Below are 16,200 nucleotides of genomic sequence, written 5' to 3'. Positions count from 1 at the left end.
AAACAGAAAGCCAGGAATCTCAACCCCTCATCAGCAACTCCCTGGCAATGAATCGGCTTTTTCTATTGTCCGGATCGCCTGGGTGTGAGAAATTGATTCGGGAGAGCCTGGCTGGGTCTGTGGAATGCTCCTGTTCCGGTTTATTGGGACCATCGGGTACTGAATTAGTAGCAAACAGACCATCACAGTATGAGCCACACCCGAGTCTGCAGGTTAACGAAAAGGAGTTCTTCATGCAGCATCGAACTCCTGGCTCCTGATCGTTGCAGCAGCAGAATTGAAGGTAGTTCTGAAACCCATGGTTAAGTTTTAGTTCACGTTCTCCCGAGTACAGGACATCCCATACCCCCAGATTGCAGATCTTTGCGACAGCTTTGAGTTCCTGTTATCGTAAAAAGGAATTTTATTTTGGATTTGAATTCTGGAGTTGGAACAGAGCTTCCATTCATAACTGTTATAAAAGCAAACTTTTGAGAGAGTGACAAACTGCCTGTCGTCTTTCAGAGCAAAGCTAGCCCCCCCGGGGAGTATAAAAGGGGGTTAACGCTCTTCCCAACAGGTATGGGAAACGCTTTCTCTAGGCAGAGGGGATTACCTGATCTGAACTTGAACACAGAAACAAAGAGTTTCAACCTACCTAAAAAGGGCTTTATTTTAAAAAAAAAAAAAAAAAAAAAAAAAAAAAAAAAAAAAAAAAAAGGATCAATCTTGCAGAAATGATAATGTCGGGTATTCGCTCCCATACCAGGATTTATAAGCACCTGTATTAAAAAGATTTCCCGCAAAAGAAACCAATATATAATGAACGTGTGATAAATGAGATTCTACTGTTCAGACCAGCGTTTCTCTTGTCAATAGTTATTAGATAGGGTGCCTGGTTTCTTTTACTGCCGAGAGATTATTTTACTGGGATATGATCCTGATTTATACTTTTACAGCCAATTAAAAATATTTTTAAAATATAAAAATAATATTAAAACATCTGTCCCGGGACTAAGATATCCGCTGTGCTCCCAGCCTCAACCTTTAATTTCAAGGTGTTGGGGCAGATCATCACCCCTCTCTACCCCTTCTCTCCCTCCCAAACCCCAGCCTGTTCTGCACAGAGCTGCTCTCTCCACAGACATCCCATAGCAGTTCCAAACGGAAAAACCCGGAGCCCTCCTGACGGAAAATTTAAACTCTTTGCCTCTCCGCTCTGGTGGAAAAGGTCCGGCGGCCGCAGCTAATGGGCTCCGTCCGTCGGTAAAGAAGCAGGAGGGAGAAAGGGTGAGCTGCGAGGACGACTCCAAGAGGCACAGCCCAGCTAAACACAGCACTTCCTGTCTGCGAGAAATATAACCGAGACTGGATCTGCGTGTACGCCCCTCCCAAACCAAGGAGAGAACACACTGCATGCCAAAGCAAGCACCATCGACCTACATCCACAGCAGAAAGCCCCAACACACATTACAGTCTAGTTTTGTCAAACAAGGACAATGTAGCCTTTAGTTACAAGTATGCAGAACAACATTTTACCCAACCCAAGATCACCAGGATCTAGATTCTGATAACACCAAAATAACGCCCGTATCAAATTTACAAGAACAAATGTGGTACTTCTTACATCTGCGAGTTGCTACAGATGTTTTGCTTACACTTGGCGATAATCTGATCAACTCTACTTTATAATAAAACATTGGAACTTTCCACGCAACGCAACAGGATGAAGCAGCAATGCTGACAGGGGGGGGGGGGGGGGGGGGGGGGGGGGGGGGGGGGGGGTTAGCCTTCGACACTCTGAACGTCTGCCCGAAAAGGATCAACTAAGATTTTAAATACTGGATGAAACCTGCATGCCGTCCAAGAGTGGAACTGCTTCAGAACAATCCGCCTGTTAAAAGCTACAAAACGGATCGCAAGTTTTTTTTTCAGAAAAGCAACGCCAGCGAGCTTGACTTGCAATCAAGCAGGAATTCTGCACGGGAAAGTTCATCAACAAGCCCTGCCCTGCGGCTGATCAATCCAGCCAGCCAAACAGTCCACAGCGCTGCCTAGTTTTTTTTTTCCTGGCACTTGCAAATGGATAAGAAAACAACTCAAGTCAGCGACTGCTACAGTTCATCCTAACCTAGATTAGATCAACACTCTACCAGTTTGCTTCCAAGCAGCACTTCCGCAAATCGGACGCAAAGGGTCTCCGCTGTGCGGCGGAGCGGCCAGGCGGAACCACTCAGAGGTCTACTGGGAGAGTCACGGAGCTTTCTGGAAACCCAACGCACTCCTTCCCCCCCCCTCACCAGGCTGCAAACGCACACAAGCCAGGGCTTTGTCGGTGTTGGGGGGAAAGCAAACCCAGCCTCCCCTGCCCAGTCTCATCAGAGCTATTGTAGCGCTCCGTTTCTCAGGACACTCGACACCCCCGGCTCTATTGAGGGGCAGCGTGGGGATTCAGTTCCCACTGTCTCCAGTCACAGGGCTCTCATTCAGCTCTCACTGGCGCTGATGGCTCGATAGGTTTGAGACACACACCTGATACCTGTAGGATATCTCTGGAGAGCAGAGCCAGGCACTGGAAACTTTTAAAAAGGGCATTTTCACTGCCTGCCCCAATCATCGCTTGGCTAAGCCAGCGTGATGGTGTTATCAATTTTATTTTATAAAAATAAAAACTATATGAACATAATTTATCAAGTAAATCAAAAGAAAATTACAAAATGATACCGGAAGCCATAATTGTAGTACAGTATTTCATGTTAGATTTCGAAATGCTGCTTTTTTTAAATTTTAAAGTATGTGGGAAACTACAAAGCGGTGTGCAATTGAATATTTTAACATTATTCAACAGGTTTTCATTCGACTTCACGAAGCGGAATGAGTTTGTTCTTTTGAGCTGCAATACGGTTTGAATTATACTTTTGTTTTCGAGTTAATTCAAAATTAAAGAATATTTGAATATCGGGTTTAATTACTATTTGAAAAAAAATATTTCAAAACATTTTTCTCCGCCACTGCCTGGCAGCATGGGAACAGATGTATTTTCTTTTAGAAGTATATATCTTTCAAAAACTAAATTTAAGACACCTGTAGATACTTCAGAGCATTCCTTAAACCGTTCCAAGACATCTCCGTTTTGGTTTGAGAGACGTCCTGCAGATAGCTCAGAATCTGTTCCAAATAAAAGGGAACTATAAAAATATCTTTTGGAATCTGTTTTATATAAAAAGAGAAGTATAAATCACATTAAAAGCTAGACCGTGTGACGGGGATCAGATTGCCAGTTGAGTTTGGAGAAGTGGTGATGACAAACATTGCTGAGGTTGTGAAGGGTGTCAGCGAAGCAATGCAGTTCAGTAAACAGAATTCAGTGCAGCGTTCCACCAGAAAACACGGCATGGCATGCCATAGACCACCGAGGATCTTTCAGCCAATCAGAGTGCAGGGGCAGCATTCCACAGAGAAAGCCGAGTCATGACATCACTCGGAACGGAATTCATAAGGTCTGTTCTGACATCACAATGGGCCTCGTTCCTCAGCTATTTAATGGCATTCCCTTTTCCCTCTTCAGTGAACACTGTCACCAGGCTGCATCTGCTGTGCCTGCCCCCCCAAGGTTAAATGAGACAAGTGTTCAGAAAGAGACACAAAGCGATTGCCGATGCTGGGAAATGGATCAAAAGCACTTCCCTCAGCACTCGCTAGATGGCAGCATCGAGCCACACACCCCTTCCCCGTTGCTGTTCTCTTACCTGGAGACGTGGGGAGTCCAAGGACACTTTAGGGCTGAAACTCTTGTCTACAGGAGACCAGGAGCGAGACTGGAAGCTGCAGACAAAAAGCATCTCATAAACGTATTGTATCAAGTGCCTTTATTAAAAAAAATCAACTGTAAACAATCTGGAAAAAAAATATGAAACACGTCCAACTGACCAAATAACTAGAGATGGATGAAGTTCATTGAGAGCTTAAGTTGGAAAGAAAACCAGAAGACCCTGTGGGCCCTCGAGGACTGAAGTGTGACACCCCTGTCTTAAAATAATCCTTGAAAGTTTTGGGTCTGTACTTTCCACTAAGGGCAACTTGCAGGTCTTTTGCAAATGAAGTGGCCTACGAACTCGTAACGCTGCTTGTGTTGTGTTAGAAATCAAGAAACTTGACTTTTTAAAAGTAAACGCATTCCATTTTTAACACACAGGTATTCATACAGGTATAACACAATGCAAAGCATTAAATCGCTAAGCGTCTGCAAGCTTGTAAATAAAGGGGAGAGTCAGGGAGCAGAGACAGAGATCTGCTCCCAGGTCGTGCCCTCACCTCCTAGCGCTGGGGGGCGTGTCTGGCTTGCTGTAGCCAGGGGAGTGTCGAGGGGCGAGAGGCTCGGGGGAGCAGGGGCTCCGGTGCAAGGGCTTGCTGTAGTTCTGGTTCTCGTCTCGGCTGACCTGGAGCGCCTCCTAGAGCCGCGAAGGAAGAACAACGAGAGAAATAAGAAAGGTCTTCAATCCCAGGTAAGGAGTGCTTGAGAACGGAACAGAAACTAGAAGAACAAAAAAAAATATTTAAAAAAATATTTAAAAAAAGAGAGCAGACCTGGAACTGCGAAGATAAGCGTTCCGGGGTCAGGATCCCGTTCGTCTGTCCGGGAGAAGCAGGCTCCGACCTGGCAGAGAGGAAACACCAACAAGGGAAAGTTAGTACAGCAGCGATGAGCATTAGAACTGACTTGAGGGGAGAGTTTCTTTAAAACTTGAAATTCAACATACTGGGGCTGTTTGTAACCAACTGGAAAAGCCATTATAACCCATCGCTTTTTATAATGGAGTGCAACATGTATACACACACACACATATATATATATATATATATATATATATATATATATATATATATATATATATATATAGACAATGAAGAATTATTATTGCAACTGTTAACATAGAGTCACACTCTCTATTTGACCTGCACAGGCTGGGGAAAATTCTGCGGTTTGATTTCTGTGCAGCTGGCAGTATAACTAAAACAAGCGTGCACACACACACACACAAAAAGACCAAATTGGCAGAAATGAACTGCTTTAACTTTAGTCAAGCATATGGTAGCTATATTGTAGCTACACACCCTCATGGGGCTGATCCAAGTGTGAGGGTTAATTGGGCAGAAAGCTGTGTTACTGACACAGCAGTGTGAGGAACGCGATGCAGCAGCATCAGGGTGGTGAAATGATGCAGAACAGCAGCTGGCAGATGAAGAGATGATTTGATAGTCTGGTTTGTTCTGAACTGCTTTCGATGGAGGGTTAGGGTCACTGCATGGCTGCTCAATGAGGGCCACTCTCTCAGGACAGGGCGCCAGCATGGGGATTCAAAACAGGAGCAGGGAACAAAAGCCTTTAAAACAGCACACAGCGAATCAGACGCTCAGACAGCAGCAAGTCCATGCAATTGTACAGAGAGTCGTCAACAGCCTTGGGAAAGGTGTCATGGGTTCTAAAACATATCCACTTCAGCTCAGTCACCAGGCTTGGTGAATGGGGTGCATTGCCAGTTCTGTTTCATTAAAACGATTCCAGACTGGATCAGAAGGCTTCGAGAAGCTGCATCGCTTACTGTGGGAGGCAAGGAGACAGAGCCGGGGAACGGAGATCCTAACAGTTAAAACACTGTCAATGGAGCGTTTCAAAGCGCTTTACAGAGCATGCAAAATCCAGCAGGGGACGCAGCAACTGTAGCCAGTGGACACTGTTACGCCCCTCATTCCCTGCATAACTGTATTTGTTATTGCAAGCCGACACGGGACTGTCCTTTTAAAAGTTGGAACACTTTACCGGAATGTGAGAGTTTTGTTCAGCCCTGTGATTGGGTGCAGCTCGTGAGTGCAGCCAATCACAGTGCAAGAAGGTTACAGGTGTCAAATTTCATGTGCCCAAATCTACAGCCCCTTCGCATTAATGTCACTGTAATGGACAATACCAGCTACGAGACAGAGAGGGCAGCTCTGTCATCCATTCCTGCTCTTAAGAAATAAAACAAAAATAACTGACGGTCACTGCCGCCAAAGATGCAGCGTTGTCCATGACTGCCTGTTTTATACGAGATTCAAGCGTTTAGTTCAGACAGCGATCAAAGCGCTGAAATGTTGAAGAGCTGAAATGTTTAATGGCGATGCAACATGATTGTTCTCTTTGATGTGATCCTGCGGGACTCTGGAGTGAAATCACCAGCAGTCTGTTCTGGAGACGCTGTTCTGTGCCGCTCCGTGGCTAAATGGGAGACTTCTGGTCGCCAGTGCTGCCAACAATCCTAAACATCAAACTTCATTAAAAACATTTTGGCTCAAAAATAAAAACTGAAAGATGAGTTTGGTTTTTATATAAGAAATGCCAAAGTAGCCGCAAATCGAAGGCATGTGTTAACCCTAAAAAAAGCCCCCTCACAGACTCCACAAAGGCTACTGAAGTCTACCGAGCAGGCACAGAGAGCCCCAGCACGCCCACAGCCTGATCTAGGCAAATTAGGAAAAAACAGGCGCTTCTACTGCCATAAATCAGTTGTCTTTTAATAAGTCTGGGCTATAAAATTGCAGTCCATTAAAACCCATTTTCTTCACAGCTTTTTAAAGAAAAGAGGCACGCACGCCGAAACACAGGTCTCTGCTGAGCATCGTTTTAACAAGTTTATAAAATCAGACAATTTATTATTGCTGTGCCCCAGCTAAACCTTCCTCTCAGAAATACGCTTCACAGACTCGCACCCGCCTGTCTGGAAAGACTGACAGCAGCACTTGACTTCTTACACAGAAATGTTGTTGAAAACACAATTCGATGGTGTACTGAGAGGAGAGAGGAGCTTTACACTTTCACAGCTGGACGAGGAAGCTGAAAATGATACAAAGTGAACAATATGAACGATATATTAGTCTGGATAACTCTGCTGTTTCATGGCAATACCAAGCTGGACTGCACTGTTGGCTTCCTGCAATACATGCGCACCGAGCTGAAGAAACCCCTCCTCCCCCAGCTGCGGAGGTGCCAGGCTTCTCTCAGCCACGCCAGGCTTGGCACGTTGCCCGGTGTGTTATTGTGCCCAGTTGCTCTAATTGGACAGGATAGAAGCAGCAGCTACACTGTAGCATTGTCCAGTAATGGGGCCAGTGGGTTTGTTTCTGACCATCTAGGAGACATGAGGTCAGCGGGGAAAAATCCACTCACATGGACCAGAGCAGTAGGGGTGTGTGTGCGCAGGGGGGGGGACGACAGGAACGGGGGGCTCTTTCAATACATTAATTCTTCTGACAACAGGCCCCCCTTGTGTGATGATGCCTGCGATTCTGTTCTTACATTTCTACCTGCATCAGCAAAACCAGAAAGCCCACGCAAACAAACACTACGCAGCCCTAAGAATTCCCTGTCACTTCAAAACACTCCACTCTCAGCTCTCCAGCGCTGTCGTTATCCTGCCCTTCAACAATGACCATGAAGAAGTGCCTCTTCTTTGCTAAGCACGGTAACGCACACTGGAAGGAATGCTGCCCGCGAGACAAAAGGACAAACTCAAACAGCAGCCGTGTAGTTTTTGGAAGGGCTCCAGGTGCCACTGGCTGGATCTGTGTGAAGCAGAACGCGGGCTTGTAAATAAATAACAGGGAGTGAATGTGAACCTGAAGCTCCATCCCAGCCTGGAAGCCTGCAGGAGACACCACGCTCACCGAGACCAGCGGAGGAAGCAGTATTCCTGTCCTGTCTGGACATTGAAGAGTTTCACACGTCTCCCTTCAGCAGGGTTTGAAGAGGAGAAATTAACTCTTGTTAATTTAATAGAAACAGAAGGTTCAAAAGTGCAGATATATATTTCTGCTTATTATTAAGTTTATAGGAACATAATTTCGATCTTTTATTTAACATCATGTAAAATCACAGAAACTACAGAATGATATCGCAAAAAAGTCACCTCTAACTCAAGAGCCACACTGTGGAGATCAACGTGATGTAGAGAGCCATGCATTGGACAGTCCTGCTCCAAGGGAGAATACAATAAACAGGCAGAGTGGCAGCAGTCTCAATACACCTGGGCTGGAGGTGCGAGGTGGCTAAATGAGCACCCAAGACAGGGCAGTGCCCTTAGCTACTGGAAGGGCAGGAGACGCACTGTCTTGGGGGTGCAGAGGGGGGGGGGGGGGGGGGGTAAAGGGCTCCGGCATGTGGCTGGAGTCACTTCAAACTGTCCTGCTTTTCCAGCTGCAAAATCACTGCTGGTCAATTCTCCAACGATCCCCTGACTGCGTGGTGCTGTGGTGATTAGGGCTAGGAGCCGCATGTCAACGCTGTGAGCTGCAGACAGTCACACGGAATGACAGTCAACTGTCCTGCGTTATCCCAAAACCAAGAACATGCTTCAAACTTCCCCTGGGATTTGTAGTAAGACCCAGGCTGGAGACCACAAACGCTGCTCTAGACGCAGAGATAAAACAAGACGCCAGAGCTGTGCTCTCTCAAGAAGACAAAACATGCTGAAATGATTTAGCATTCCTGCCACTGATCCAGCGCTTGCAACACGGATCATTTTCCCCAGCGTTTTTATAAGAATGTTTACAAGCCTAATTAACATGCCTCTGTGAGTCTTTACCCTGGCTGCAACCGTCTCCAGAAGCAGACAATACACTGCAGGCAATCTGCAAACAAACAGCCCAGCTGCTGGGAGCCTGTGGATCCATGCGATTGACCAAGAGATACAAACTAAATAGATTTTTTTGTTTGTTCCCCCCCACTTTAAGGACACTAGGATAATTAAAATCAGTGGGCTGTTCATTTACTGGGTCAGAGTGACTCCGAAGTCTGGAAACCCCTTCATTTGGAGCCTGGGGTCTCCCCCTGTAGTGCTTTCCATTGACTCTCACACACCTGGCCTGAAGCTTGTGGCCACACCTGCACAGCAAACAAGAACCTGCCAGGCACACCTTTCATTAACAGAGCTCTCTTACTAATGAGTCTAAACGCTCCGCTCTCAGCTCTGTCATTACCAGCACCTTAATAATAATGAGCGCTAGTCTACACACTGCACTCTCAGCACTGTCATTACCAGCACCTTAATAATAATGAGCGCTAGTCTACACACTGCACTCTCAGCACTGTCATTACCAGCACCTTAATAATAATGAGCGCTAGTCTACACACTGCACTCTCAGCACTGTCATTACCAGCACCTTAATAATAATGAGCGCTAGTCTACACGCTGCACTCTCAGCTCTCCAGCACTCACATTACTGGCACCCTAATAATGAATTTTGAAACACTCTTTGAAAACAAGGAGACAGGCTCCAGTGGCTCAAAGGGAAGAGAACCTGCCTGTCCACAGTGAGAAGCAGCTGTGCCTTGCTGGTCTTGATCTTGTTCTGGGCCTCCACGTTGAGCATATCCGCTGTGCCCTGACCATTAATCTCCAGGATGACATCACCGGGTCGAAGGTCAGCGACCTCTGCCTTGCTGCCGGCACTCACCTGGAAACACAAGCAGCAATTCAACGCAAGTTAAACTCAGAACCTTGAAGCATTCAATCATAGCCCCAAGAGAAAACTAGGAGAAAGCAAGTCAAGCAGACAGACGTTTCCAGCTAGCGCCTTCATCAGCGTACGAGCATTCCTGTTAGTGTACTTGACTTCTAGTTTTACCTTAAATTGTAAAAGAACCTTTAAATGATTTTACTCACAAACCCTGTCTATTAGTATCATCCTCACAAACACTGCAATACGCATACAAACACACACACACAATGAATATTAAATATTGAATAATTCAGTATATTGAATTAGAATATATATATATATTTTTTACTCAGGGTCTTACTGAAAAAATACCCCACAGCACAGAATATACTTCTGGTATCAGTTGTTTGTAGGCATGGTTTCCTATTTGTTCTTTGCATGAGATGGCACAAGATGGCAAGCCATTCAGACTGTGAGTGTTTTTATTGGAGGAAATCCGTGCTTTGCAATCCGAGGCAGAACGGATGTCACAGAGCTCGACTTGACTTGTGTGTTCGGGGAACAAAGCTGTAGACGACACACATGGATTTTGTGCAGCCATTAACACGTGCGGGCAGGCGCTGCAAATGCAAAGAAAAACTGCCAGCTGCCCTTTTTCTTCATGTTGCAAAGACTTTGCTCAATATTGAAATAGCAAGAGGTTGCACTCAAGAAACTCAAATTCAACGACATGCCATTCGACTAGAAGTCTTTCTCCAGGTACTCCAGATGAAAGGTGAGTCACTCAATTTATTTTCGTTTCGTATTTCTCAGCCCAGCCCTGTCCTGGGTAGGGGTGCAGTCTGGGCTCTTTCTCTGTAAGAAGTCCTGTCTGTCTGTTAGCTTGCTTCAAACTCTCAAGAGGTTCCTGGAGAGCCCTCCCGCCCTGCCCCTCTCTCCACACTCATGAACACCGATCCTGTCTTCTTGTCTCTCCGAGACTTACAGCCCAAACACACAACAATGGACCCGCTTCTCAGTCCCTATTACTGCCATCACCCACTTCCTTCATAGTGCAGCGCTCCTTAAATTACACCAGACAGGTCTTCAATAGCAAAGGAAACGAGGCAGAATTCCAGGCAGAAAAACAAAAACACAGAAAAAACTACATCAATAACTTCAGCACACACACACACGCACACAGTCATGCACACGCTGACACACACATTACAGCAATCGCAACCTCTTCATCTGTTCGTTTCAGACATATACTCAAAAGAAACGAGAGTCTTTTTTGTGTTCAGTGTTGAAGTTAGATTTAAATCACGTGCTTCTATCACTGGGTGAGGTGAACTGGGAATTGGTAAAGTGTGAATGGTCCCATTATGAAAAGCGCGTGTGTGTTGGATTTTGCACTGAGTAGATATTAACCCTGCGCAGGTGTGAACGGTGCTTGTTACAGCAGATCACGTCTTCATTTCAACAGCATGCTCTCATGTTTCAGCACCTCAGTGTGATTCATCTGTTAAAACTCCAGGACAGACTTGTAATGTGGGTAGGGCGTCATGATTCTTAAATATTTCCACCCCATAATCTTCTAGCGCAACTCCTCAGATGTATGGTAATTTCAAAATTATTATTTATAATAACAATAAAGTTGGGTGTGAAGCCAAATTTTACAGATTTATGCGTTTTCGTTTTTTTAAAAGCTGGAGGCAGCCCAGGCTACCTTGGTTGACCATTACCTTGGAAACAGCGATGGGCTTCTTGAAGTCCCGCCCTCCAGATATCCTGAAGCCCCAGGGAGACGGGCCAATCAAATTTACGTTCAGCGACATCCCTTAGCAACAGGCAGACACCCACTGCTGTCAGTCTTCAAGGACAGTCTGGGACCTGCAACACAAAGAAAGCGGTCGGTCCTCGTATCCTAGGCAACAGTAGTATCCTCGGCAACAACAGCATCCCAGCGGTTGTATGTAAACAGACAGTACATGAAACCACCTGAAGGCTCCTTAGCCCACAGGGGGAGTTAGAAACTGTTCCTCCAGCATTCTTCACCGCAGACTCACCAGCTAAAAAAAATAATAAAACTATCTTGAACAAGTAATATTATTAACTGTTGATATTATAAACAGCTTTGCCATGGCGACGAAACAAAAGACGTTTTAGGATATCGGCAGGAAATGTCACGAGGCTTAGCAAACCAGATGAAATGCCAGAATCTGTGAAAACACCCTTGGCATAAAAAACCGATCACGGAGGTGCAAGGTAACGAAAGTCAAAGAGACAAACAATAATAGAAGTAACACAGAACTGCTAATACGGTGTCATTTTGTCACAGATCTCAGGTATTAAACAGCTGGACCTGTAAAGGTAGCCGGAAGGTTTCTCAAGCCGACCCTTGTTATTTTCGATAGCGCTGCAGAACACCGATGGTACAGTGACTGTGAACGGACCCAGACTATCAGCAGCGCAGTGAAGTCCCGGAAACTAGACACTGCATTCATGAAACATTTACTGATGCCAATCTGCCCAGGCATGCAGCTTTAATATCACAAGAATCCTCGGAAGCGAGGTCAAAAGAACGCTTCAAAAAGATTCTGCAGAGTGTCACACCTTTCACGCTAGGCTTGTTAACTTCATCACTGCAGGTCTTATACCTGGTAAACCCTTCCACACTCCCTGTGCTGTCCAGGTTAGTGCCCTGCCCTGGGTGAGACGAGAGACGCTCTGTGTTAACCCTTCGTGGGCTCCACAGCCGCACTGAGTTACAGGGCAGTGCACCTGTTCCAGTCTAATCGCATTCAGACCAGAATAGAAAGCAAACTCTTAACCTCACTCTCTGGGAAAAACGGCAGCCCATTTTCAGAGTGGAACTATCAAAATGACCCAGCAAGGGGAAAAGTTCCCACTGAACTGAAGTCTCTTTTAGTAGCATCTAAAACATTTGCACGTAACCCATCCCTAGCTCAGTATGCTGGCGATTCCCCTGCGCTACACCGCTGACCATACAGATCATTACACAGCAGCTGGGTATTTGTTACCGTTTCAGGTTTCCAAGCAGGTATTGAACGGCGATCCACAGCAGCTAGTGTGAGTTTCAAGCTATAGTCTGGCCAGTCCCAAAACTCTTTCTGTGTGACTACACCCTTTGCTTTGCCAGGAAGTGAATCTGGAAGCTGAACACAGAGCTAGCATGAGACCAGCAGAAACCTCAGCTCGCATTTCCCAGCAGCAGAGACTGGCACATCAAAGAGAAAGCGTTGCAATCACGCACATGAAACCATATCCGTTCACTTAACCATGAACCCGCTGAGTGCGTCTCTTCTGCTCATCTACAGATCACGAAATGACAGGATGCTGCGTCAGGCTCACGAGCAATTCAGATAACCGGAGTCTTACATTTCCCTTTGAAACCGCTGGCCTCTGCTTATTTTGTGCTGGAGATTGTTCTGGTTCAGCAGCTAATCCCTGTGCTGTAAGTCACCATTTCAAATGGTCGAGCTGTAAATCAGACCACAGGAAGTGATCAAGGACCAGTTTAATTACACAGCCAGTCTCATCCCAGCCACACCCCGAACTGAACAGAACCAGTTACCCCAGCTCGCAATCTGTGGAATATGGAACCGGAAGTCCGGAGCGGAGCGACCGGTCTGTATAGCTGGATTAGAGACTTCAGAGTACTTTTCAGGTTTTACGTGAAGTCTTACTGCAGTGGAGCCAGTCTGTATTCTTGTATATAGCATTGTAACGTTACCCAGGGAAAACAGCAATTCGTTTTGGGTGTTTTTTTTTTTTTTTTTTTAATGACCTCAGGGTTTTTAATGTTTCAGCAGGTAAACTATTTAGAAACTCGCTTCATGTCCAGCCCAGGGACTTCCCAGACATTCCTGGCTGCTGCCCTCCAGGGCAGCCCTGGGTGGCCCTCCTTATTGACAGTGTTGTGGCAGGCATTCCTCATTTTGTGTCCCAGAATGATCTGCTCAGGTTTTGCTTTTTGCTGTAGTGCCCCGAGCATTTGCAGTGGCTATTTTGAAACAGTAAAAACTCGATTAGCCAATCTTTTAATCTGCAACCACACTGGCAGTCCCCTTTGCCTGTTTATGCACCAATCAGATTTCAGTATACTGATGATGGAAACCTTGCACTGGGCTGAATGCTGAGTGACTCACAGCTGCCTTTGTGCAATGCTGTGCAATGCTGTGCAATGCTGGTATGCAACAAACCTCTCATTATTCCAGGCTCAGGTTATGTGGTTCCCTGTTGATCGAGGGGTGTTAGATGTGGTCGAAGGAGTTATTATTTTTTTAAATAACTGCAGTCTGTTTAAAGTCATCTAGAGCAATATTTACCATTTTAATTTGTTTTCATAAATAGCCGCAGAATTCTGTTTTGCTGGCAAACAGCAGGGCAACAGGACCCCCTTGATTTCAATCAGGCCTTTGCACAGGCCACTTATCAACATTGCAACGACTACAACTGCTGCACTGCACTGCACTGCATTGCACTGCACTGCACTGCACTGCACTGCACTGCACTGCACTGCACTGCACTCTGCTACCTCATCACCATCTGTGGAAAAGTGGCAATTGAGCAAGGTCAACAAACTCGCAGTAGACCGTGCTGCACCCACGCCTGGGTTTAAGAACTGCCCTCAATGAAGTAAAAGACCAGCAGCCAGGGGACAGAACAATCAGCTCCCTGTTGTAGAAACCATTCCTTCCTTGTAGCTGCATGAATAACACCTGTAAGTAAACCTGCACACTGGGAGGAACCAAGAGTGATTTTACTACCCGAACCAGGGGCGCTCTGAAAGCCAGGGCTTCATGCAGCGTCCCCACAGCAAAGGCATAGTGAAGTGTAACACAGCAGGGTGCAAGCACGGTAAAGCACAGGTAAGGATGTGTGATGAAGCAGACCATGGAGCACTATGGCACATAATATAACCATGCAAAAATCATGGAGAAACTAGCGCTCGCTACCCGAGCGGATCCCTCGTCTTGTTTAATTTCCCACATTGACAGAGGCACTGGAACGATTTTAAAAGTGGGGGTGCTGAAAGCCATTAAACAAAACTGTAACCCCCGTATATAATGGGAGCCATGCAAAGGCATGGGGGTGCAACCGCACCCCCAGTTCCAGCGCCCTTGCACATTAACAGCTGCATTAAACGCTATATATTAAAAAAATGTGGTTTAACAACGAATCAGTGACGAAAATAAAAACCGTGTGCGGAAACCAGACTCTACACAAATAAACGAGCACGCTTTCATCACCCAGCGCGAACTGAAAACGATGCAAAAGCTGCAGAATTAAAAGGCAGAGCGTTGTTTTGCGCGGCACGGTATTAAAATTACAATGAAATACAAAACAATGCAAGGCGCTATAGATTCAGAAACCAGGGTTAACGCCCGCTGATGTTTACTGAAGCAGGGGGACATGCAGAAAGAAGTATTCGCGTTATTATCACCCCACAGGAATGGCAAGCAGTAGATCAATAATCCTGCTGGTTACACAGCGTTAACATTTTCAACGGGCACGATTTCAGATGTATTGCAGAGGAAGAATTAAACTCCAAATTCCATTTCACCAGGAAATATATATTTAAATAATCGCATCGTTATAAAAGAGACTAAAAAGTCAAAGTGTTCCGTTTTGACAGAAACTCCGAGGTCTGACAGAGGGTTAGAAACGGTACCAAAAATATTAGTAAAATATAAATATATTTTTATTAGTAAAATATGATTTACACGCATTTGATGCTATTAATAGGGTAGCCCTCATAAAAATCAATAAACAAATAAAACTGTTAACTGTCTTTCTGCAGCAAGCGGACAAAACAAAACCCACGTCATGAGCGCTTTGCTTTTCATGTGCAGCCTTCCCAATTTCTTTGAGGCAGTTTGAAAATATAGAAAACAGAGGCGAACACAAATCCGACCCAAAACAGGAGACTTACCTAAAAAAAAAAGGGATGTATCGTGCTCTCCTTTCCACACTTACAACAAAAAAAACACTCCTCTTAAAATGAGACAGAGCAGGGTTATACAGCTCGACACCACTGAGCGGTGCCCCGGACCGGTGCCTGCGTTTTCTGGAGAGCTGCGGGATAGCGCAGGCAGGTTGGCACCGCTTACGCTTCCTAAAAAAAACACACACTCAGTCGCTGCTGTTTTATACTTGTTGCATGTGATCGTGCTGTTGCAGTCTGAAATAAGTTATTCAGAAGCTCTCAAACTTTCCCTTCCTGTGGTAACCAACTTAAAAAAAAGAGAGAGAGAGAGAGGGTGACGCGTCCGTGGACCTGGGTTAATGGAGTGGGCGAAAAATAAAAATATGAGATCACTAACCTGTGCAACGTGTTAATCAAAATACAACATTTCTTGAGATGCGAGGCTACATTTAAATTAGAGGGTTTGGAAAGAACTCCGTGTGTGTGTGTGTGTTGCCATCTGCTGGTGAGACGCCTGTACTGCACTTACAACCTCGAAACACATTTCAATTTCAATACATTTTAACGGGAATGTATTGCTTTTAAAAATCAAACGAGGTGTATGATGAATTTAGCATTGATAACGCTGTCATCTACAGCAAAGGATTTTATGTAGTGCAAGGAAACGGCAGTGACTTTTAATCTATACGGTTGTATCGAAGAACTACATTTCCCATCAAAACAAGCAAAGACCCCTCTGACGATATCAGGCTGCTGACAGGACCTCACCAGTTCTGTAATGCAGAAGCGTTTGCTGTGGACAGTTATTGCAAGGT

At 45.4% G+C, this 16,200-nt stretch overlaps 1 protein-coding gene across 4 annotated transcripts in view; it reads right to left on the bottom strand.

Moving 5' to 3' along the window:
- LOC121302328 (PDZ and LIM domain protein 2-like) overlaps nt 1-15,746 on the bottom strand; it is a 27,031-nt gene extending 11,285 nt beyond the window's left edge. Inside the window, exons 1-6 of one of the 4 annotated variants that reach the window (XM_041232216.1) lie at nt 15,392-15,746; nt 11,178-11,325; nt 9,317-9,468; nt 4,567-4,636; nt 4,294-4,430; nt 3,729-3,804 (exon numbers count right to left, since the gene is read on the bottom strand). In XM_041232216.1, coding sequence (XP_041088150.1) covers nt 3,729-3,804; nt 4,294-4,430; nt 4,567-4,636; nt 9,317-9,468; nt 11,178-11,270 — 528 coding nt within the window. In that variant the 5' untranslated portion in view covers nt 11,271-11,325; nt 15,392-15,746. Of the gene's footprint in view, nt 1-3,728; nt 3,805-4,293; nt 4,431-4,566; nt 4,637-9,316; nt 9,469-9,814; nt 10,226-11,177; nt 11,328-12,476; nt 12,570-15,391 lie in introns of those variants that run through there. The other 3 variants (XM_041232215.1, XM_041232217.1, XM_041232214.1) reach the window with 3 other exon arrangements.
- Nucleotides 15,747-16,200: the final 454 nt, after the last annotated feature.

This window comes from Polyodon spathula, chromosome 29 (genome assembly GCF_017654505.1).
Source record: "Polyodon spathula isolate WHYD16114869_AA chromosome 29, ASM1765450v1, whole genome shotgun sequence".
NCBI lineage: Eukaryota > Metazoa > Chordata > Actinopteri > Acipenseriformes > Polyodontidae > Polyodon > Polyodon spathula.
The sequence above is the reverse complement of the archived record's forward strand: the minus strand, read 5'-3'. Positions and strand labels throughout refer to the sequence as shown.